General features: G+C 39.3%; 1 protein-coding gene across 1 annotated transcript; it reads right to left on the reverse strand.

Moving 5' to 3' along the window:
- Window positions 1–251: 251 nt before the first annotated feature.
- On the reverse strand, window positions 252–22,130 carry LOC128858926 (structural maintenance of chromosomes protein 6). Its single transcript, XM_054095515.1, has 17 exons — window positions 21,495–22,130; window positions 21,180–21,399; window positions 20,753–21,026; window positions 20,543–20,669; window positions 19,219–19,296; window positions 18,985–19,157; window positions 18,703–18,903; window positions 9,558–9,751; window positions 8,491–8,819; window positions 8,108–8,424; window positions 7,814–8,030; window positions 7,572–7,742; window positions 3,710–3,814; window positions 3,274–3,609; window positions 2,981–3,208; window positions 2,752–2,882; window positions 252–624 (listed from the first exon to the last, which is right to left on the reverse strand). The coding sequence occupies exons 1-17, from the start codon at window positions 21,711–21,713 to the stop codon at window positions 600–602; spliced, it is 3,345 nt and encodes a 1,114-aa protein (XP_053951490.1). The 5' UTR covers window positions 21,714–22,130; the 3' UTR covers window positions 252–599.
- Window positions 22,131–24,300: the final 2,170 nt, after the last annotated feature.

Raw genomic sequence — 24,300 nt, forward strand, 5'->3', positions numbered from 1 at the left:
ATCGTTGTAATCGGATACTTACTTTACGAGAAATGTGATAATTATTCAAGCGCTGCAAAAAACTTCGATAGTTAATAAAAAAAAAACTATTTAGAATTTTACAACAAAATTTTCTGAGTGTGCTTCTGGATGATAGAACTCAGTGGCCCACTTGAGAAAGCCTTACCCAAAAACTAAAAACAAAAATCGGTAATAATAAAGGGTCTTTCAAAAGACGCGCCTAGATGATGTTTTCAAATAAAACATAAAAATTTAATTGCTTTCAGATTTCACTGTGAAATGAAATCAACTTAACAAACTTCAAGTTTAATACACAGTTTATTGATCTTTGGAAATCTATACTTCTGATGATGTCTATACATACAACATTAATCTTTATAGGAATGTGTGTAATCACATGGACACATATACAACTTATATATATAAAAAATACAAAAACAAAAAAAAATATTCATATAAAATTAACTTTTCATTAGTTTAAACAATACTGGGGACTGCTGGCACAAACGAATGCAGAGTACACAATTTGGAAACGAAGTGTACTGCACCAACGACATATGTAAACGTGTACAAAGCAGGCGCTTAGTAATGAGTAGATGCTAGTTACGAATCGGTTCTGCAAGACTGTAAGAGAAAAAAGAACAAAAATTAAAATCTGCAAATTTAAAATAAACTTTATGAGCTAGTGAGATTTGCCATAAAGAGCGCATAAAGTGTCGCTCAATTGAGTTAGCTGAAAACCCATTTATTTTCCATTAAAATCTACAACTCAAAAACACAACTGGAATTCTACTTCGTTTAAAGTCCAAATTACTGAATACATATTTTCTTTGAAATCCGGTTTTGCTAATTCTACTGTATGTGCCGGCGGCGATCAATGTCATATCGTTCAATATTAGCTTCGAGCTCCTCTGCTATTACCTAGCCTACAAAATTTGAATGAGTTTTTTTTACTAATTAACCCTTTATCGCATATGAGTCCGTATATGGTATTGAAGTTTTGGTTCAATTTTATTTTCAAATTAAGTATTATAAAATAATGCAAACTATTTAAAACCATCAAATACATATATTAAAATTATATTTAGCAATAAAAAAAAGCAAAAAAATTCCTATGATTTTATGACAATAACCTCACTCTTATGCAAGTGGGTGGAAGAGCAGAAGTGAAGGTACTTGCCCTTTTTGCACTTTTTGAAAAAAAAAAAAAAAAAAAAAAAAAAAAAAAATATATTTTCATGTAGTCGATATACACAACTTTCTCTACGAATAATAATTTTTCCGCTTTTCAACTGTTTTCTATACTGTACAACTACAGGGTGGGCCAAATAAGTCCTACTAATGTTAAGTACAAATAACTTTTTTATTTTTTGACAGTTTTTCTATTCTTACACAATTAGCCACACAAATTGATTTTTTAAATAATGCTTTGATGTCGGATGAAACGCATTTCCATTAAAATGGTTATGGCAACAAACAAAACTGTAGATTGTGGGGCTCTGAAAATCCAAGGGCAACACACCAACATCAGTTGCACCCATCTAAATGTACTCTTTGGTGCGGTGTTATTGTCACTAGAGTTATCGGTCCATATTTCTTCGAAAATGAGGATGAAACGCCCGTTACAGAACATTGATTGAAAACTTTTTGCGGCCAATATCCTAATTTCTGGTTTCAACAAGATGGAGCAACTGTGCATACTGCTAGGCAGTAGTCTTTAGTCATTAGTAGATCTTATTTGGCCCACCCTGAAGTTTTTAAATATGGTTCCGTAAAAAAAAAAACAAAATATAACATTTTTTTATGCGAGATATTCACAGAGAAAATGCTCAGTGCCATTCGCGTCCTCTAAGCAAGGCAAACAGGCAAATCGGGTTGTCAATGATTCTAATAGTGGTCATATATTGACGACATGGATTGTGTCCTGTAATAATGGCGACCATCAACCCAACGTCTTTTCTTTCAAGTTTTAGAAGGTTCGACAGTTTTCTGTTCGGGCTTGTCACAAAATACTTTGCAGTTCTGCAGCGTTCCAGACTGGGCTATCGCTCTTTATGTAAATTGCATAAATAATCGCTGATCCACTTCTTGATTGCTGCATAACTGATTCCGATTAATGGCTCTGGTCCCTGTGGGGGAACCGCTGATCCACAGTTGGCCAATTCATCGGCTATTTCATTCCCTTAAAAAAAGGAAGGGTTAAAATAAAGACTTTTTCTTTGCACTTCTAATTGCTGAACAATCGATTGCACACATTTTGCGAATCAATTTACGAAATTTTCGAAATTTCCTTGAACATCAAAAATGCCTGAACGGAATTGACGAAACCAAAATTGCACATAATTAGCTGTTACAGCATCGGCACCTTAAACACCATTCACAATTTCAGTGGGTTGGCTTGCATTTTCGCCTTTATCAAAGAAAAACTGTAAAATGTACCGAATTTTCTCTTTGTTGACTTCCATTGTTACTCACCTCACCCTGTAACTCACAACTGAATGGAACGAACAAAAAATAGCACATTTTTTTTTTAGTGTGAAATATCACCATGGCAACGAGCATAAACTTTAAATTGTTTGATCGATACTTTACGAGATATCGATCACTACAGCCATCTGGTTTCTGTCAGTTATTTCAATTTTACCTCATGCTAACGTCGCAGTTAGGCTGCTTCAAACCGTTATGTGAACAGAGTTCTAATATCTTTGTACACGAATGCCCTTAGGTATGAAAAATATATTATATACGCACCGATGTATTCCTATAAAATCACATGCATCAATGGACATGTCTTGTGGTGTGAGGAATACAAATTGTCGATTTGCACGCCTTTCGCCCTCATTTTTTAGTAAAATTGTCATGTATTCACGATTTACATCATCCTAAAAAATAAAAATATATTGAAAATTTAACACAAAACATTTTATGTAAGGATATAAATTCTTTGAAACTACATTCCAAACTCAATGCTACGCCTTACCGCAAAAACATCATACTCGTCAAGAAAGAAGAACGGATGATCAACACAAGCCCAGAGCGAGATTAGAAAGGCCACCGTTGTGTATGAACGCTCGCCACCAGATAGCGCGCGCGTATTTGTGACTGCATCTTCGATGTGATTGTCGCGTGGGACAACCGAAATTTCCATTATTTGCTCTTTGTGATCGACTTCTATGGAGCCGGTAAAGCGACGTTTACTCAGCACTTTCTGTGGTGTGTAAAAACAAAAAGCGTAAGTTTAGCAATAAAAAACAGTAAATAGTAGATACTCACATTGAATGTATACTGCAGCATCGTCACCATGTGTCCCCTGAAGTTTTTCACAAAATACATACGTTTCGATTGGGATTGGCGCAGTTGTGCACTGACAAGACGAAACGTTTTTAGCGTATTCCGATCGACGGACAGTGTACGTTTTAAACGTTTAATCTGTTCCTCCAGCTTTTGCGGGTCCTGCTTTAGCGGTGCACCTTGCTTTAATTTAACTTCACTCACTTTTATTTCATCGAGAATTTCTTCAGGTGTGCGCTCAGTGTGACAACGATCACCACGTTTTTGTGCCTCTTTTAATTTTTCATCGAGTTTTTTTTGTTTGAGCAACTTATTGGACTGTAAAATATGGAAGATGGTATCAGATTAGTGCGTGAGAATGTAGAGAATATCCATACATTTATTGGGCATTTCTTTATGTAGGGTTTTTCTAGCTCACCTCTTCCACTCTTAAACGCTCGTCTATGTGACTCTTTTTCTCTTCAAACTTTTGGAAGTTTCCGGACAGGTTGCGCAAGCGCATTTGCAATTCATTTACTTCCTTCTGTAAATTTAAATGCCTTTAAGTAATTGAATGTTAACCGAGAAAATACTTAGAAGGCACAGTGATATGCTAGTAGCATCTTATAAAAATAAATATAGAAATAATTGGCGCGTACACTTTTGTTAGGTGTTTGGCCGAGTTCCTCCTCCTATTTGTGGCGTGCGCCATGACGTTGTTCCACAAATGGAAGGACCTACAGTTTCACGCCGACTCCGAACGGCAGATATTTTTTTTATGAGGAGCTTTTTCATGGCAGAAATATACCCAGAGGTTTGCTAGTGCCTGCCGAGGGGCGGCGGCTTTTAGAAACAACTTTTTGCTGTTTCATGCGCGGAGATTCGTACCTACGCACACTCCCGAATGGTAGCCACGCATCAAATCATTCGGCTACGGCGCCCGGCTCCAATTCTGCCTAGAATATACATTCCAGTGCAAAGGCTGGGGCCTATCGATTCATTAGCAATCCCAAAAATATACTACCCTGTTTTTGTTACGACAATGGTGTATAAGTGTCTTTCTCTTATATCAAAGGTTAGATTAGGTTAGGGTAGGTTGAAGCAGTTGCTCACTATGGAAAACACTCAGGCTCAGAGCCCATTGTGATGCCTCATAGAGAACTTGTTCTTATCTCTTCTAAAACCAGTGTGTACTTTTAAAAAATTTTATAAGATCATTGATTCCGACAGAGCTGAGATCTTCCAATTCATTAACGGATTGTCTACCCAAAATGGTGAGACTACGTCTGGATAGAGCGGGACAGTGACACAAAAGGTGCGGGATCGTCTCTTCCTCTGCCTCATCTAGACAACTTTTGCAGAAGTCATGTGTTTGCACACCCATTCTCTAGGCGTGCCTACCGATTAGGCAAATTCCCGTTATAACTGAAATCAGTGGGCTAAGCTTATCTTGTCTTAATAGAAGTTCCGTGCGTTAAGCATTGAGAGTCGACCACCGCTGTCGGGCGATTTTGCAAGTGGCTTCATTACGCTATCTTTCATTTCGTTTTTCTTGCTCTTACAATTTTCTTAAAGAAAAGTAGTTTAAATGTTGGCAAGGGTATACCTATACCATTGACTATGCACTCATCGGTCAATTTGGTGCCGATTTTCGCTAGTTCATCGGCTCTGCAGTTCCCCGCAATGACAAAATGGCCAGGAACCCATATTACCCATACTAAAAGTTAGAAATGGAAAATTTCATTCAAGGACCCCCAGAATCCACCCCTATCTCGAAATAGAGCTGTGGAATGCACATAGCAACTTTTTTAAATAAGAGATATGCAATTTGAGTCAAATATGCAATACTAATCTAATCTCACCTTGCGAAGATATATGGGCAGCTTGAGGAAAAAGAAATCCATTATTTTTACGTAGAATTTTGGCGTTGTAAATTGGTTTTTTGGTTTAAAACTGTTTTATTTTCGATCTTCGACGATTCCTAGGCGATGCTACGACTACTAACATGTCGGTCAACTTCGATTTTTCCGGTTAACTTGGATTATTCCAGTTAACTTCGATTATTTCTGTGATCTTATCGACATTTTCGAAATTTTCTTGAACATCAAAAATGCCTACGGAATCGACGAAACCAAAATTGCATGTAATTAGCTGTTACAGCATCGGCACCATAAACACCATTCATAATTTCAACGACCGGGCTTGCATTTTCGCCTTTATCAAAGAAAAACTGTAAAATGTATCGTATTTTTTCTTTGTTGACTTCCATTGTTAACACCCTGTAACTCACAACTGAATGGAGCAAACAAAAAACAGCAACAGAATTTTTTTATTTTAAAATTTCACTTTGACAACGAGCATACACTTTAAATTGATTGATCGATACTTTACGAGTTGTCGATCACTACAGCCATCTATCGCGAAAATGGATTTCTTTTTCCCTTACCTACCTTACTAATATATAAACTGCACGAATTTATGATTTTTCCAAGTCTTAAATTTTACGCGAAATCTGTCCGCCGGCGAATGAGTTTAAGAAGTAGCAATTTAAAATATTGGTTCTGGCGTAGACGAAGATGACCGGTGATCTGCATTGCACTGACAGGGTAAGGTATACTGCTACAACAACAACATTGGTTCGGCCGCTTTAGTTTTCCTTTGGCTGGTTGGTTCGTTGGTTAGAGTGGTGATTCATCCACAATCCAATTAGCGCTTCCGCACCATTTTGTTGCCACATGCTCGTTACCAACTTGTTTCCCAGTTATTTACGGCATAACTATATCCAGTCTGTGCGGTTTAAGAACCTTATATGGTTTTTGACATCTAAGCCAGACAGTTGTTCGAGACTCTCGAACTGCGGGTTGCCCAGACTTAACATTCTGTTCTTTCATAGGGCAGGGCATTCACAGAGGAAATAAAAAATTGTTTCCTTTTTCTCCGGTTGTTTACAACTGTGACAGTATGTGTTGTGAGGGATGCCCATTTTGGCTACTTGTTCTCCGACAGACCAAAAGCCAGTTATGACTGCCGTTAATCTCTAGGCGTCCCGTCGTTTCATGTTGACTATTGCTTAAGGTTGTAGGTGGGCCATAACGTTCTGCTAATTTTGCATTCCGTCTCGTGTCTCCATCTACAATCTGCGATTCGGAGGTATTTTAGAGAAATTGTATCCTGACTGCACCCAATGGTGTGAATACCGATTTTGCAAGAGCGTTACTCATGGCAGATCCCCCTCTTGCCAGTTCATCTGCTTTTTCGTTACATTCAATGTTCCGATGTCCCGGGACCAAGATTAAGGTAACTTTATGGTGTTCACTCAAGGTGGAAATGCTATTCCTACTTTGTTCCACTACCATAGAGGTTGTTGTAGCGGAATACGGGCCTGGATTGCAGCTTGGCTATCCGAAAGAATAGCGAGATTGCCCTTAAAAGAGAAATCTGCGATTAGTAGCCTACAAGCTTCCCCAATTGCAAGTACTTCCGCCTAGAAGACACTGCAGGCATTAGGGAGACGCACAGATTTTTCAATTTTAGGTCTGTGAGAATATATACCAGCTCCAGCACCACACAGTTGTCCTTTACAAGGATAAGATGTTTTTTTCATATTTCACATGCACTAGCATTAAAAAACCTTGATAGTAAAGGATTTTCCAATAAAGGGTGTTATTTTGATATTCAAAGAAAAATGATATTTTTTAATATAAATGATCGGATGTTTATTTCATTATAAAGAGGAAGGTATGCCGTTAATAGTGGAAAATAACATCAGGCAATTGACCACCACGACCACGCTTACAGGACAATACCTTTTCATTACAATTTCCATGATCGAATTGCAAAGTGGCTGCCCCATGCTCTCGATAGCCTCACGAATTCCATCTTTGAGGCTTGAATCGGGGGGCTCTTGGCGTAGACCTTCTCTTTCACACGGCCCCAAAGAAAAAAGTCACAAGGTATTAAATCACAAGATCTCGGTAGCCAATTGTGATCACCTCTTCAAGAATTAACACGGTCCGGAAACTTTTCCCGTATAAGATCAATGGTTTAGTTGCTTGTATAGCACGTAGTGCCGTCTTGTTGAAAATAAACGTTTTCCAGATCAATACCATCCAATTCCGGCCATAAAAAATCGTTAATCATCTCTCCTGTTTAGCACCTAACACCTGTTATTGGAAAACCCTTTATATCATCTAAAATCATTTAAATACCCTAAAAAACAGTTCTGCCTATTTTTCGGCCATTGAGTAATGCTACCAATTAACATACGCATCAGCTATTTTTTTACAATTGTACATAAATACCTCTTTTTGCTCAATTTGATTCTGTATTTTATTGAGCTTGTCTGTTTGCTTTTTTAGTTCGATTTCCACATTTTGTTTTTCATTCTCAGCTTTGGCGCATTCTATTTTCTTTTGCTCTAATTGTTCCGAGTATTTCTGTAGTTTTTCTTCATTTTCGGCGAGCTCTTTTTGCTTTTATGAAATAAAGCGAAAAAAAAAATATTTATAAAATTCGGCTAGACCCAAGAATATTGCTGGCTTACCAATATGCGTGATTCATTCGTATCTGGATACTCGAAATTCTCCAAATCGGTAATGCGTTGCTCCAGTTGCATTACCTCTTTTGAGTGCTGTTGCAATACAACTAATTTTTCATTAAGCTGTTGCATAGAATCACGCATGTCACGTTCTGCTTTTGCATAATTTTGTTGAAAGTTTAAACGCTCATTTTCGATTTTACGGTACTCATGCTCAAGTTGACTGCACACACACACAAATAATTGCAATTTAGAAAACACATCCACTACGTACGACTATATGCCAATAATTTTACATACCTGATACGCTCGTCCACATTCACTTGTATAAGACGCGCTGGTCCTATATTAAACGAGTACATACGAAACTTCGGATCGGGGTAGTACTCTAAAGCCGGTTCAGTGGTTACTATAATTTTACGTAAATTTTGCGGCACCTGCTCCTGTTGCATGGTAAAATTTTCTGCTATATGCTTTGTGTCTGTAAGCAGTATTGTCTCAATACTCAATTGATCGATTAGACAATTCATAACGACTGGATCGCGACACTTGATGACATCGTACAGTAAGCATGTGCCTGGTGGTGGACGAACGCGTCCGGCACGAACATCGTGCACCTGGAGCGCATTTGAAATAAATGAAATAAGTAAAATGCAAACAAACAAGCAAACTGTGTTAGTAACCTTGTTTAAAAATTTCGCCGTTACAATTGTCACTTGCATATTGGGACAACGTTGACGTATAATCGAATTCAATAACATACGATCGGCAGTATTGTTCACTATGAAGCCTCGCAGCAGCATGCCACCAATTTGATTCTCGACAGCGTTACGATATTTCTGCTCCGGCACGTCCAGATAACTGCCGATGGGACCACGCGGTCGCTCGCTAAATTTATGAGCGCGACAGCAACGCTCGATTTCATTCAATAGCGCTTGCATGTCTTGCCCGTAAATGGAGTAGCGATTCTTTTTGTTCGCTTGCAAGTTTGCTATTTCGTGCTTGAGATTGTCTGTTTGCAGGCAGAATGAAAAGCAAAGGCGGAAAAAATTTCAATTAAAAAATTAGTAAAATGTAAAATAAAAAAAGGCAGAAAACCTATATTTAACCCTTTGGAGACGGAGCCGCTCGACGGGGGAGCGTCGCTGAGAACGAGAGGTATTGTAGTGCGCAGTAGAGAAAATAAATACGTTGAACGTTATAAAAACTAAGACGTTATTTAACAAGCAAAAAAAATTTCATAAAATCAAAAACGGATTTCACTTCTACTTGACAAAGTAATGCCGCCATCTTCCCGTCTTATCAGATTCAAGTAATATCCGTCAGAACGTATCATCTCTATATCGCTTAGCCATCGTGCGTACGATAAAATATAAAATAAATATATAAAAAGCCTGCTGGTTCCTCTGGCAGTGAAATTCGTTCTGATTCTACCGTCGTCTCGCATCGTAAGTTTACATTATAAGGAAGATAATGGCCCCTAATGCATTTGAATGAAAACGCGGCTCTTTTACTATACCTATGCGTATCTTATCGTTCAGAATGTCAGACGTCACGAGTCTTGCAGTTGCGAACTAATTTGGGCGGCTATATGCCGACACGCGTCCGGAACGGTAAAACGGCTTGGACGGTTATATGCCGACACTCGTTCTCAAAGGGTTAAAAAAACCAAAAATTGAAATTTAAACAATTCGTTTGTTCATTAATAATTTACATACTTTTAATTATTTATATGCGAATTACTACTCACCAATTCTGCTACTGCAGTTGTTCATTTGGTATTTGAAATTTCTACATTCCTCCTCTTTCTGTGACTTGTTTTCAACAAAAATTTCATGCTCCCTTTTGGCTGATATGCTCATTGCTTTATTTTCGCGACATTTTTTGCGCAAAGTGCTAAGTTCAGCTTCATTGTGACGGCGTAGCTCTTCAACACCCATTGATCTAACACAATAAGTATTTTACATAATTAATAAACTATCTTAAACCAAAAATGTATAAAGCATTTGGCATAATTTCACAGAGAGATCTTATAAAATTTCTTCTTTCATCAGAGATCTTCTAACATTTTTGCAAAATATACACTGGTTTTAGGAGTGATAGGGGCAAGTTCCCCATGCGGCATCACAATGGGCTATGAGCCTGATGAGTGTTTCCCATAGTGGACAAACGCTACAACCTAACCTAACTTAACGCCATTTTAGAGGTTTGTTTATAATTCTATTTTATTTCTTTTTTTTGTCTGGTTGATTTCAGTTGATTACAAGAGGCTGTACATTCCACGGCGCAAATTAAAGGAGCTACGTTGGAGCAACAGCTCTCGGGATGTAGTTATTGGTATTAATTCAAGTACTGTGCTTGACGTAGTAGCTACGAATAAGTGGTTACATTTTGCGTCCTTTAAACCTTCTGTAACTGAGGATAATACAATATAATTTCTTATGTTGCTAAAAATGCAAATATTATAACAAATCAGATTCTATGTTTTAGGCTGATAAAAAAGGATACTGATATTCAAAGTAAAAAAAAGAGGTTGTCTGTAAAGTCGGTTTACTGACGATAGTTTAACGTGACAACGCCATAAGACAATACTGATGTCATGGCTGCAATTTTCAAAACAAAATTTTAATTTTATTTGTTTGATAGATATTTTGTATGGATATAGAGAAGGAGGTAAATGGAATCGCAATGGAATAGGTCAATAGGTCCCATGGCAGCCGGTACTCCATTCCCATGGCATCCGGTTCTTCATTCCCATGGCAGCCGGTTCTACGTTACCGGAATGACTCGGGTTTTTCCCGACCAAGGGCTGCCGCCCCAGTATACTAGCCCTGTCTGGTGAACCGTATATCACCCCACCCCTTACGTCACAGGAGCAAATCCTCGCAGCAATCCTGCTCCAAATGCTTCTCCTCAGGGCTGGAATCGAATCCAACCCTGGGCCAGAAGTATTCCATTGCTGCGTCTGCCACAAACGGATTCACCCGAACTCCACCTCGGTTAGGTGTAACAAGTGCAATGGGTGGAGCCACCTTAAGACCTGTTCAGTCCTTAAGTCACACAGGGAGTGGTCCACACGGTATGTGACCACGTGTTGCTCCCGCCAGCAGGCGTCTGATGCCTCCACGGCTACTACACCCCCTGATAGGCCGGCACTACCAACCGCCACCACAACCCACACCTCCCCGGTGAGGAGCCTATCGGAGCAACACAACTCCCCCTCAACCCCTCCCCTTCCTTCCTGCTCCAATCCCAGTGCGGGGACAAACCAGCAGCTCCTGATCCCCCGCACAGTCTGTTCCGTGTGTCAGACCGTAATACCTCGGAATCTGGTATCAGTCCAATGCAATTCCTGCAATGGCTGGTGCCATTTTCGGAGATGTCCCGGCCTGCGCACCACCCGTGAGTGGACAACTGCCTACGTTGCCCCCTGCTGCAGAGCTCTGCACCCACCACCGCCCCCGGAGGCGCGGCCGCCCACCACCATCAGGCCGCAACAACCACAGTGGATTGCGCAGCAGGTCCAACGTAGACAACCCCACAGACCTTACCAAGAAGATTCAAGCTTCTACAATTTAACTGCAACGGACTCACGAGTAAGGTCGACGAGATAGTTCGCTTTATGAGCCGGCACATTATTAAAATAGCTGCGGTCCAAGAAACCAAGCTGCACGCTAGGTCATCTCTGATCACCAGGGATGGCTATAACGTGCACAGACACGATCGCGAGCGAGACAATGGTGGTGGCCTAGCGTTTATAGTCCACCACACAGTGCAGTATCGTCTCATCGATGAAGGAATCGACCGCGGGGACAGCACCTTAGAATGTCAAGGCATAGCTGTCCGGACAGGCGATTCCGAGCTCGAAATATTCAACATATATATACCCCCTGTCACCTGCTGCCCGGCATGATATCACCCTGATATAGGTGCGCTCATCAGAGGTGAAAACCGATTGGTTGTAGGTGACTTCAATGTGCATCACGACCTTTGGCATTCAAGCCTGCCAAATGATCGTAGGGGACAGCAACTGGCAGAGCAGATAGACGATTCGACATTCAGCACTGTGAACGACGACGCCCCCACCAGGGTAGTGGGCAATTGCAGCAGCTCGCCTGACCTAACTATACCTAGCGCGGGTCTGATAAATAGCATAACGTGGCGACCTATGCTATCGCTTGCATCAGACCACTTGCCCATTATCGTCTCGATTGAGAGACCTGCCAGCTTTGTTTCCGCGGATCACCGGGCCTACTTTAACTTTAAAAAAGCTAATTGGGCCGGCTTCACGGAATTCACCGAGGACACCTTCGCCGCTCTTCCCATCTTCACTGATGTACGCGTAGGCGAACGCGTGACCACCTACGCCAGGCCGATCCCGGGGATCCCCGCATAAGGGATCTCAATTTGGAGATCCGGCAACTGGTAAATCAACATAAGCGGCCCAAATGGGTTGAGCACCTGAAGACCTGTAAGCTCTGGTCCACCGTCACTGTCACTGTCGAACCCGACGAAGCACAACGACAAGGTGGCTATCACCTTCAACGGTTGCACTTCGTCGGACCCGAAGAGATGCGCGAGCTATTTTAGCCGGCTTTTCATACTGCATCCTCCGGTCGACAGAACCAAACGTCGTGCTAACAGAAGGCTGCACAAACTGACGAACGACAGTGCGCCACTTACTTTCTCCGGTGATGAGGTTCAGGTGGCCATCAACAACTCGAAATCATCAAAAGCCATTGGCCCTGATGGATTAAACGCGCTGATGCTGAAGCATCTGGGACCTCTGGGAGTAGGATTCCTCACAAGGGTCTTCAATCTGTCCCTGGCCACTCTCATCATCCCTGACAAGTGAAAAGCAGGGAGAGTGTCCTATTACTGAAACCTGGGAAACCTGCCAACCAAGGGGAATCGGCCGATAACTCTCCTTTCCCCAGTAGTGAAGACACTTGAAGCCCTCCTACTCCCACTCTTCACGAAACACCTGGCCCCAGCCCAACATCAGCACGGATTCCGACGAGTGCATAGCACCACCACTGCACTCACCGCCATAAACGCCCAGATAAACCGCGGGCTTAACCAAAACCGCCCCTGCGAGAGGACTGTCCTAGTAGCGTTGGACCTGAAGAAGGATTTTGATACAGTCAGCCATTCCACTCTACTAGATGATATTTATCAGTCGACACTCCCGCCAGGGCTGAAGAGGTGATCCGCAACTACCTGAGCGGTCGGCACTCGTCAGTGATTTTTCGAGATCAAACCTCAAAGCAGAGGAAGATTAAGCAAGGTGTACCGCAGGGTGCTGTCCTTTCTCCCTTGCTGTTCAACTTCTACATCTCGAAGCTCCCCCAACCACCAGCGGGAGTTTCCCTGATCTCATACGCTGACGACTGCACGATAATGGCGTCGGGCAATGACATTGATGGCCTGTGTTCCAAAGTGAACAACTACCTCACCGACCTTTCTCGCTTTTTCACTGCGACGAATCTCCAACTTTCCCCCACCAAGTCCACGGCGACCCTCTTTACCACCTGGACAAAGGAGGTCAAGCTGTCCCTTAAGGTAAAAGTCGACAACACACCAATTCCGACGGTAAATAACACCAAAATTTTGGGTGTAACCTTTGACAGCTTGCTCTCCTTCTCTGCGCACACAACCGCAATTGTAACTAAAGTCCAAAATCGCAACAAGGTCCTCAAATCGCTGGCCGGCAGCACTTGGGGCAAAGACAAAGAACTGTTGCTTTCGACATTTAAGGCAATTGGTCGGCCGGTTCTGAACTATGCTGCGCCTGTCTGGTCACCTGGAACTAGTGATACGCAGTGGATAAAGCTACAGGCATGTCAAAATACCGCCATTCGGACAGCGACCGGGTGCCTCCTGATGTCTCCCATTCAACACCTACATAACGAGGCACAAATGCTCCCAGTAGTGGAGCACAACAAACTGCTCAGCAAGCAGTTCCTGCTTGGATGTTACCGCAGGTTTCACCCCTGCAGAGACCTGCTTGAGCCTGAGGGTGCGAGCAGAGTGAGCGCTGATGCCGAGCGGAGCCGAGCCGAGCTTATTGACGCTTATTTTCATGCGAGAAGAAAATTTGTATATAACACAGTGAATGCGAGAATCAGCGCTGAAATTCTGTTTATTCCATGAGTTTTGCTCTTATCTCATTTAATTTTGTTGTTCATTTGTGTTTATAAAATTGCTGTACACGGTAATGGATTCATCTGATGACGAGTATTTTGCTTCTCCTAGTGTGATTAATGCAATTATTAACACAAAAGAGTTTGGAAAACATCCAATTACACTAAAAAGGAATGAATTTGGTGAATTTCATCATTTATATAATGATTTAAGAAAATATTCAGCTAAATTTCAACAATATACCCGAATGAAAATTGAAACATTTGATTACATTCTGGACAAGATAGGTGTGAAACTAAACAAAAACTGGACAAATTTTATTAAGGTGTCAGTAACTTCTTGCGAAAGATTGATAGTGACTCTGAGGTAATGTTTTTTTTGGTCCCACAAAGCAGGCCGGGAAAAAATTTCACTTATTATTTGATCGATATCCATTTTTGTTTATTTTTAAACTATTAAAAAACACAACTGCACTCTAAAAAGTAAACATCAACAATGCAAAAAAAGCGCGCAAAACGCTTTGAAACTGTTTTCTCGCACTCATCGGCTTTGCTCTCTGCTCTTGTCGGCGTTCACTGTGTTATACACAAGCTTATTTGTATTGACTTGTATGTAATCAGTTTTATCGCACTGACAATCTCGGCTCGGCTTTCAGCGCTCACTCTGGTCGCACCCTGAGCCGCCTCCCAGGCACGTCAAGAGATACCTCTTAGACTACGCTGACGAAATCCAGGACAAAACTGACCGCAACCTACTGGACCGAACAGTATTTAGACAGTCAATAAACGACATCCACCGGAGACCGCACTACCTTCATGAACTCCCGTCCTGTGAATGCCGTAATCGGAGTCCAACCACCACCTATTGCAGACGAAGAGCTCCAGCTTCCCCGTGAGACTCGTGTAACACTGGCACAACTACGTTCTGGATACTGTAGCAGGTTAAACTCCTACATATCCAGAATCGACTTACCAAACATATGTCCGACATGTGAAGGTGCCCCGCACGACACTAACCACCTCTTCCCATGCCCCCTAAAACCGATTCATCTAACACCCCTCTCCCTCTGGACACAACCTGTCGAAACAGCGTGTTTCCTGGGCCTACCCCTAGATGAGCTAGATGAAGATGACCGGTGATATGCCTACACTGATAGGGCTACAAACGTGAAAAATGACGAAACATTTATCAAATTCATGAAAGATATAATATGTTCAATTTCGATTGTGCATCAGACGTTAATAAGTCAACAACACTAAGAGGCAACATCATCGATTTGCCTTTTTCAAGACGCATTACACTCGAAACACTGCCTTTCATTTCCTACTTTTCCTATCATCGTCCTATTCTCAACAGAGAAATGGTTCATTACCATGCACACAGGAAGAAGGCATATGCAAATACAAGTAGGTGAATTTATATACAAATGCGCATATACATACATATATATGCTCACTTCAGAAGGACAGAGCCAGATGTCGAACGTTGCCGAACGCGGGGGCCGATTGTGGTCTTTGTCGTTCGTTCCGCGCCTTCGCTTGCAGTTCAAGCAAGGTAACGACGAATGAGCAAGATAACGACGATTGAGCAAGATAACGACACATTTTTTGTTGCGTGCAACCGGCTAAATCGCATTATAAGACGTTATCACGTCAATTAATTTTAAGCTAGGGGTTCCGCCATTGTTTCATCATTGTTTGACCAAGTTCTAAAACCGTCCGTATGGCCTGCTGACGTCAAGGTCCGCTCTTTCAATTTTTTTCAAAAGGAAGATCATCCAGGCAAAATAATTTAGCTAATAGCGATAGTACTTGTGCATCACTAAATCATTTAAACATTTATTTTCAGAATATGAGTGGCTTTTGTACTAAGTCGGAGACAATTCGCACCCGTAGTTCTCATTTAGATTTTGACGCCATCATTTTTGTTGAAACCTGGCCCAATGCTAACTTTTTTGACGATGAATACTTCGACTCAACCTTATACAGTGTTTTTCGAAAAGACCGAAATGTAGAAAGTACGGGTTGCTCTTTAGGGGGTGCAGTTCCAGTTCTCATTGCAGTGCAACGTAAGCTACAAGCATTCCATATATCGCTTTTAAATGAGGATCCAATTATTGATCAATTGTGTGTTTGTATAAAGGGATCATCTCGATATGGCTCTTTATACTTACTTGTATCATACTTGTACATACCGCCTAATAGTAATTTTATCTTTACAAGTCGCATGCGGACAACATTGTTTCCCTAGTTCTAAATAAAGTTGATGATAACCATATTAGTGTTTTTGGGGATTTTAATTCTCCGAATGTTTCTTGGTCTACTAACTTCTGTAAGCACAGTCTAATCCCAACTAATGTCACATCATCACTAGAATCATACATAATTGATAATCTATTAAGCCTTGATTTAGTACAAATTAATTCTTTCGAAAATAAGCTTAATAGAATTCTTGATCTCATATTTGGCAGCGCTAATTTTAATAGCTCTATCTCTGAATGCTTCTCATCCTTCTTCCCCGCGGTTAAACATCATGTCACTTTAATGCTTAACGTTGAGTTTTACGAATTTGCGAGTAATAAACAAGACGAGACAATAGCTTTCAATTTCTCCACTTGTGACGTTTCTAGGCTAAACAGCATTTTACATGACATCAATTGGGGAAATCTGCTTTCTGGATTAGATATTGCTGAGTGCTATACTACCTTTAAAGCGCAGTTGCTCAAAATTGTTCGCTTGCGGTTCGTTTTAATGACAAATCAGCGTCTACTCCTGTGGACGTAATCTAATTTCATTAGTGATGATACGTGCTCGTTTTCTCCTTATCATGATAATCCATCTTCATCTTTGAATTTTGGCTATTTAAACCTGGTTTCTATGGACATTGAGAATGGGATTTTGGGTTTAAAACCTGCCCCGCTATTGTCATTCCTCTCAAATTAGTTTTTAATAAATCTCTATCTTCGGGAGTTTTTATCAACGATTAGAAAATCACAACTATCACCCCTATTTTCAAGAGTGGCAAAAAGAATGATGTGTGCAACTATAGGCCGATCTCGAAGCTTTCTATTATTTCTAAACTTTTCGAAGGAATTGTAAAAGAAAAAGTGAACTTTGCAACTAAGAGTTTAATCTCACCCAATCAACATGGATTTGTCTCGGGTAGCTCTACAGTTTCCAACCTGGCTGCTTTTGGTGAATACTGCTTTGGAACTTTTGCTGAAGGTTTTCAAGTCGATTGTGTTTACACGGACTTTTCTAAAGCATTTGATAGAGTTTCTCATACAATTCTATTACGTAAACTAGCCTCGCTTGGTTTCCATTCTGTTTTCTTTCAATGGTTGAAATCTTATTTATCCGATAGACGATGTGTGGTAACGATTGAGGGTGAATGTTCGGAACCTTTCATTGCATCTTCAGGGATGCCACAAGGCAGTATTTTAGGGTCTCTTCTCTTCGTTCTATTTATTAATGATATTTGTACCTATTTTTCATTTGCCAACTTTCTTTTGTATGCCGATGATTTGAAAATATTTTCGGCCATTAGAAAAAATGAGGATGTTCCTATGTTGCAAACAGAAATTAATGCGCTCGTTCGCTGGTGCAGTAACTCTGGCATCTCTCTAAATATTAAGAAATGTTTTCTTGTCACCTTCGCTTAAACTCAAACGGTTTTCCAGTCATCTTACAGCATTGATAATACTTTAATCTAATCTGTTCATGAATTCAAAGATCTAGTGGTGATCTTTGACTCACATTTTTCTTTCAACAGTCACATTAACTTTATTGTGTCCACTTCTTATTCAGTCTTAGGTTTTATACGGCGTAATAGTTCGATGTTCTCGGACCCTTACACTCACAAATTACTTTTACTTCCTTTGTTCGCTCTAGATTAGAATATGCAACTTTTATCTGGAGGCCTTGCCACCAATTTGCTATTGAGAGAATTGAACGTGTACAGAAGGTGTTCCTTAAATATGCTCTCAGGTCGTTAAAATTTTCAAATCCTATCCCTTCCTATCATTCCTGTTTGATTTTAATTAACTTTAAGTCTCTAGAGAGTAGAAGGTCTACACTCTCACTGTCTTTTGTTTTTAGTGTAATTAAAGGAGAAATTGACTGTTCATCCCTATTACGTTCACTTTCATAATTCTACTAGATCGTTACGCACTACTTATCCATTTCATCTTAAATTTCTTAACATGAATTATGCGCGTAATGCTCCTATTGCCCGCGCTTTAAGAGCATTCAATGAGATCTCGAGTTCTATTCCGCTTGACTTTTCGGTTTCAAAGAATGAATTTTATAAATCTCCAAACTCTTTTTTCTAATTTATTTAATAATTATAGTAATATATTAGTAATTTAAGCTCATATTAGATCTAAGTGGTCTGTAAAAACAATAATTATGTTTTAGACTTATAATAAACGAAATAATCGAAACAGTAGCGCTTCCATTTTGTTTTATTTAAAAGAAAAAATTTGTAGTTATATTCATTTAAGCATGAATATTAATATGTAATTTATTTTACGATAGTAAATACTTTCAGTTTTTCGCAAAAAATGATTGAAAAACTAGTTGCCTGAAGGAGTGCCCCTCTTAAGTTGATTGCATCAGCGCAGAATGAGGCTCGTATAAGTAAATTGAATTAACTAATGTTGATAAGACAACAACAAACAGTAGCTACTTTATAAAACTATTACAGCCTTTTTTTTGTTTTTTGTAATTTTATCTCATTTTACATATACTCACTTTGAACGCTGCGCAATATTTTGCTGCAAATCAACTATTAACGATTCCAAGTGCGAAACTCTCTTCTTGCAGTTCTCGACATCATATTGCAAACTGTGGCAATTGTTTCTCTTTTCTTTTAATTTCGCATTGATAGATTGACAATTTTGATTTGTTTCCTTGTATTCTGCACGGCTCAAATTGATTATTTCCGCGCAACGACTATAAGGCAAATATAACAAAAAAAAAAAAAATCATATTAAGCCTAAGCATGCAAACTGTTTTGAGGGATTGCAGTCTTACTTTATTTCCGCTTTGTGCTCACTTTCAATTTCATTTTTTCGCTGCGACCGCTCTTCAAGCTTTTCTCGTTCGCACATAGCCTCTGAAAGCGCTTCTTCTATTTTGTTGATTTCAAGCTCTAACTGACTCACCAATGACCACTCATATTCAGTTTTTTTCTGATTTATTTCATGCTGTAATTAATTGGAGTGTAGTGAAGTGATAATTACAATCCTTAAAGATACTTTTGCTTACTTTTAGTTGTGCAAATGATAACATTCTGCGGTGTTCCGTTTCGAGTTCAACGATTCTTTGCTGGTCCTGTTCCAATTTCTGTAAAATAGCAAAGGTTCATAAGCTGTATAACTGTAGACTCAGGTTGTTAGCAAACGCTTAGTAGAAGAAGCAAAGAAAGAGCTCTTGAACGGTAACCGGTAAGGATTTACGAATAATTGGATTGGGGTTTAAAAATGTTTAAGACGCTGACATAACAGCGTCCGATCGCTATTAGAAAAAAACGTTTTCTTCATTTTGGTCCTTTCACCGAGATTCGAACCCACGTTCTCTCTAAATTTCGAATGGTAGTCACGCACCAACCCATTCGGCTACGGCGGCCGTCTTATGGAGAATATTTATGCTGTTACAACAACCGTCGTAGATATACTACCGGCTAGTAGGAGCCAGAGGAGTAGGAGAAGGTTCTCAATAAGAACAAAAGTTCCTGTGTATAGGAATATTAGCTCGACTCTCAAATAATAACACACTAGTAGGTCGCCAGCTAATGCTGGTTCTTTGATGAAGGCTAGATCTTCTTGAAATGCTCCCCTAGTTCTTTCTGAATTATGCGCAATGATTTTAATACCTGACTTATTTGATCCCCTACAATTCTTGTGCCTCCTTTTTCTATTTCGTCCATTATCTCATTTCCCTATATGCCTTTATGCCCCGGAACCCAATAGACACAAAGCCTGCGAATATGGGCAAGCTTCTTAATTGCTTCCTTGCATTCATGCACATTTTGAGATTATAGACAGTATGATTTGATCGCTTTTATAGCCGTTTGGCTATCCACGTAAAAGTTTATTGCGCAGTTAATTATCGTTTCTGTACATAGAAGCTTTGCTGCTTTCTTTACAGCAAAAACCTCAGCTTGATACACAGTGCAATAGTTAGCGAGCTCAAATGACTTCTTGATGCTTAATTCTGCGCAATATATGAAAGCACCAACCTCCTTCTCCCATCGATATATACACTGATGGTGCTACTTCTCAGAACTTAGCCTTTGTGCCAACCACCGTCTTCGTTAAAGGTCTTTAGCGGTTTTCCAAAACTCATAAGTGAATTGACCGTGACATTCCCAATAATAGACCTGTGCACGAGGGTTCTTGAGGTAAGCTTACCGATTGGTTGTATCCTCACAGCTGAGTTTGCAGTGTCTTCAGCAGCTTGCTCAAAAGAATTTATCGGCAATGTCTTATCCTGTTACCACAACAACAACCTATACCCTTCAGAGATACAAAGTTATGCCCTATTTATCCTTTCGCATTTAATCCACTAATTTTTAAACACCGGAACTCACCTTTTCTATATGTTTTAAGCGTTGTTGGTGATCCTGATATTCATAGTGGCATTTGTACAGCTGATTGTGAATTAAGTCGAGTTGTGTGGCTTTCAGAAAAAGCTGATAATTTTTCTTTGGTTCCATGCTGGATATTAGTGTTGAAAAATTAGTATACCAAATAATATTAAGAACTTTTAATTTGAATTATTATTTAATAATTTAACTTACTCCTTTAGAAATTCTCGCGCACTATCTTGGTTCATAACGAATGCAGGATTATCTACTTGTATATTGTGTATTTCCATGATCCGCTTCAACTCGTCAAATTTCTCCGATATAATGCGTCCACTCGCATTCTTAATTTTGTAATTACTAGCTGTTTGTGTAATGCTGCGCACAATTGTTATCTGATCGCCGTATACTTCGGGCCTAAACGCCTCAGGACCCTCATTGGAGATTGTGATTTCGACACGCCCGCTGTTTTGACCATTTCTAATTAAACCTGCATTTTAGTAATAGATGTTAAATCATTAGATGGATCATTCAAATAGATTTCGTGAAATTTCTATATAAAAAATCCCACCAATCATCAAGTGTTTGCAGTGGCGTTTCCACATAAGACCGTTGTTTTGCTTATCTACTTGTAAAAACTTACTGTGCAATGACGTTGAACGATTAGTGGTACGTGCACGTCCACCCAACCCTACTACCAATGCCGCGAGTATAGCACTTTTGCCACAACCATTACGTCCTACCATAAAATTGACGCGCGGATGCAATTCGATGCAGTAATGTGCATGACACATAAAATTTACCAATACCACTTTGTTTATTTTTCCACAGCGATAAGCGTCTAGAGCTAGTTGAGTATTTGACTATAAATTTAAAAAAAAATTTGAAAATATTTGAATTGTATGGCGCAGTAGACGTTATTGCGTTTAACACTTTCAGTTCACGATTCTCAACTTACCAACTGCAACTCACTGCGCCTCGGTCTCTTTGCTATACTGCAAGTTGGTGCGTCATCTTGCGACTCCGCGTTCTTTTCCTGGTGCTCCACAGGAAGCTCGGCCCTTCGTCGTTGTCGCGCACTCCCGGGAATCCCCTGCGTAGCAATGGTAGTATTGGTGCATATAGTTGAAGAATCGTTATCTTTGGTGCGACGTTTGCGACAGAGACTTAAACTCATTTTTGTTTAGGCGTTTTTGTTCTATTCCTTGCGATTGTAATGAGTTATTTATTTACTAGAGTACACAAAAATGTCTAGGCAATGTAATTTCGCAAAACACTTTCATTTGGCGCAAACAGCATAGATGACTAGATGTGAAACTCTTTTTCTCGTGAGAGCGCTGAAAAATGTGCATTTTTTATAACATTTTCCAATATTGCCACACCGGTAGAAACATGAATTGGGTATTTTTGAACCAAAGGTCTGGAATTTTTAGTTTCCATACCACCATTGAGGTTAGTATTTAGTGTGCGGTTGCCCAATAGCCTTATATCACTCGTAACCCCCAACATATACTAAAAATAAGCACAATCCGTATGAAATATGTACATAAATAAGCAAAAAATTTAAAAATTTATATGTAAATGAAATTATTTAAAACTGATATTCATAAGTAATTTAATAATAATAAAGTTATGAACCCGAAAAACATAAGTTATAATTAAAAACATGACTTATTGCGATTTTTTAATATAACACAGAAAGTGGGTAACAAAAAACAAAAATTCTCAAACAACGAACAGAATAAGTTAAAGCAGATTACTTTTAATCTTCGTAAAATATCTCAAACTCAAATTGAATTCCCTTACCTACGCTTTTCACTCATAGAATATTTACGTATATACCAATTTACAGACATAAACCAACATACAGATTTCAATAAAAGTACATGTATGTACGAGTAAAATGTATTCATATGCATATGTGCATAAGACTAATTAAAGTAGAAGTTGAAAAGGATATAAAAGGCTTTGAAAAATTCTAAAACTCCCTTCAATTTAAATTATTACGTTTCAATTGAATTAATTTTAAGACAAATAATTATATACATTTCAACACGTCATTTCTCCATTAAGCAAAAACGAACTGTTTTCGTCAGTTATTTTCGGCGCGTTTCTTCTGGCAGTCTGCCATTTCGCCTATCAGCTGTTCAAAATCCCATAATGTGTGAGTGCTGCCAAGTTTTGAAACGTCCTCATGGGCGCGTTCTCTCTCAAAATGAATAAGTTTCACATCTAGTCATCTATGGCAAACAGAATTACATAGAAAGATGCGAAACTCTATTATTTTGAGTGAGAGCGCGCCCAGAACCCGTTTCAAAACTTGGCAGCATTCACACTTCATGGGATGATGAACAGCTGATAGGCGAAATTGAGGGCTGCCTGGCAAAATGCACCGAAAATAACTGACGGTTCGTTTTTGCGTAGTGGAAAAATGCAGCGTTTGAAATATTTATAACTATTTCTCTTAAAATCAATTCAATAGAAACGTAATAATTTAAATTAAAATGAGTTTTAGAAATTTCCAAAGCCTCTTATATTCTTTTCAGTTTCTCCTTCTAATTCGTCTTGTTTACATATTTGAATACATTTTATATGCATGTAATTTTATTGAAAACTGTGTGTTGGTTTGTGTGTGCAAATTTGTTAAAGTAGGCAAATATTTTAGGGTTGAAAAGCGTAGGTTAAGGAATTGAATTTGAGTTTGAGATATGTTACAAACATACTTTAGTTAACGGGCGCCCAACGTAGCCGAATGCTTAGTGCGTGACTACCATTCGGAATTCGGAGAATGTAGGTTCGAATCTCCGTGAAACACCAAAATGAAGAAAAAGTTTTTTCTAATAGCTAAACACCCAAAAAGGGTGCAAGTGCCCATTATATATATACATATATTATATTTTTTTTTTTAACTATTTTTAAGTAATAAAAAATTAAAGGTTATCTGCTTTAACTCATTCTGTTCATTGTTTCAGCAATTTATTTTTAAACTACATGAATTGTGGACTAGTCACAAAAAACACAGCTAAGGTTGTGACTGACAAAATGGAACCAATAAAAATCGATTAATAAGGCACTACTTGTTATTTTATACTACGTTTACATACATTAAAATAAGTTAATTTTTGATTTACATTATCGAAAATGAAAAGTACTTACACAAAGTGGCTTAAATAAACTGAGGTTTCGATTGCTTTTATTTTCATGAGTTATAATACGTTCACATATGCATAAATCACCTATAATCCACCAAACTAATCTACCCGTTCACATATGGCAGATTACCTGCAAAATTGACAATCAGCTCTCAATACTGCTTTGAGAGGTTTTTCTTCATAGAAATTATTTTGATGGAATATTTAGATGTTTCTGATTTCTTTATTTATTACTTACGATATGAAGAAAATACAAGGAGAAGGAATAACTAATTTAATTGCGCAATTGGTTGCTAATAATAAACAGTTGGAGGAAATCCGTATTCGACGTTTAGTGAGATGCAAAAAATTTTAGCGGCAGTACGCATCGCGGCCGCCGTAGCCGAATAGGTTGGTGCGCGACTACCATTCGGAATTCACAGAGAGAACGTCGGTTCGAATCTCGGTGAAAACATCAAAATTAAGAAAAACATTTTTCTAATAGCGGTCGCCCCTTGGCAGGCAATGGCAAACCTCCGAGTGTATTTCTGCCATGAAAAAGCTCCTCACAAAAATATCTGCCGTTCGGAGTCGGCTTGAAACTGTAGGTCCCTCCATTTGTGGAACAACATC

This window comes from Anastrepha ludens, chromosome 3 (genome assembly GCF_028408465.1).
Source record: "Anastrepha ludens isolate Willacy chromosome 3, idAnaLude1.1, whole genome shotgun sequence".
In the NCBI taxonomy this organism is placed as follows: domain Eukaryota; kingdom Metazoa; phylum Arthropoda; class Insecta; order Diptera; family Tephritidae; genus Anastrepha; species Anastrepha ludens.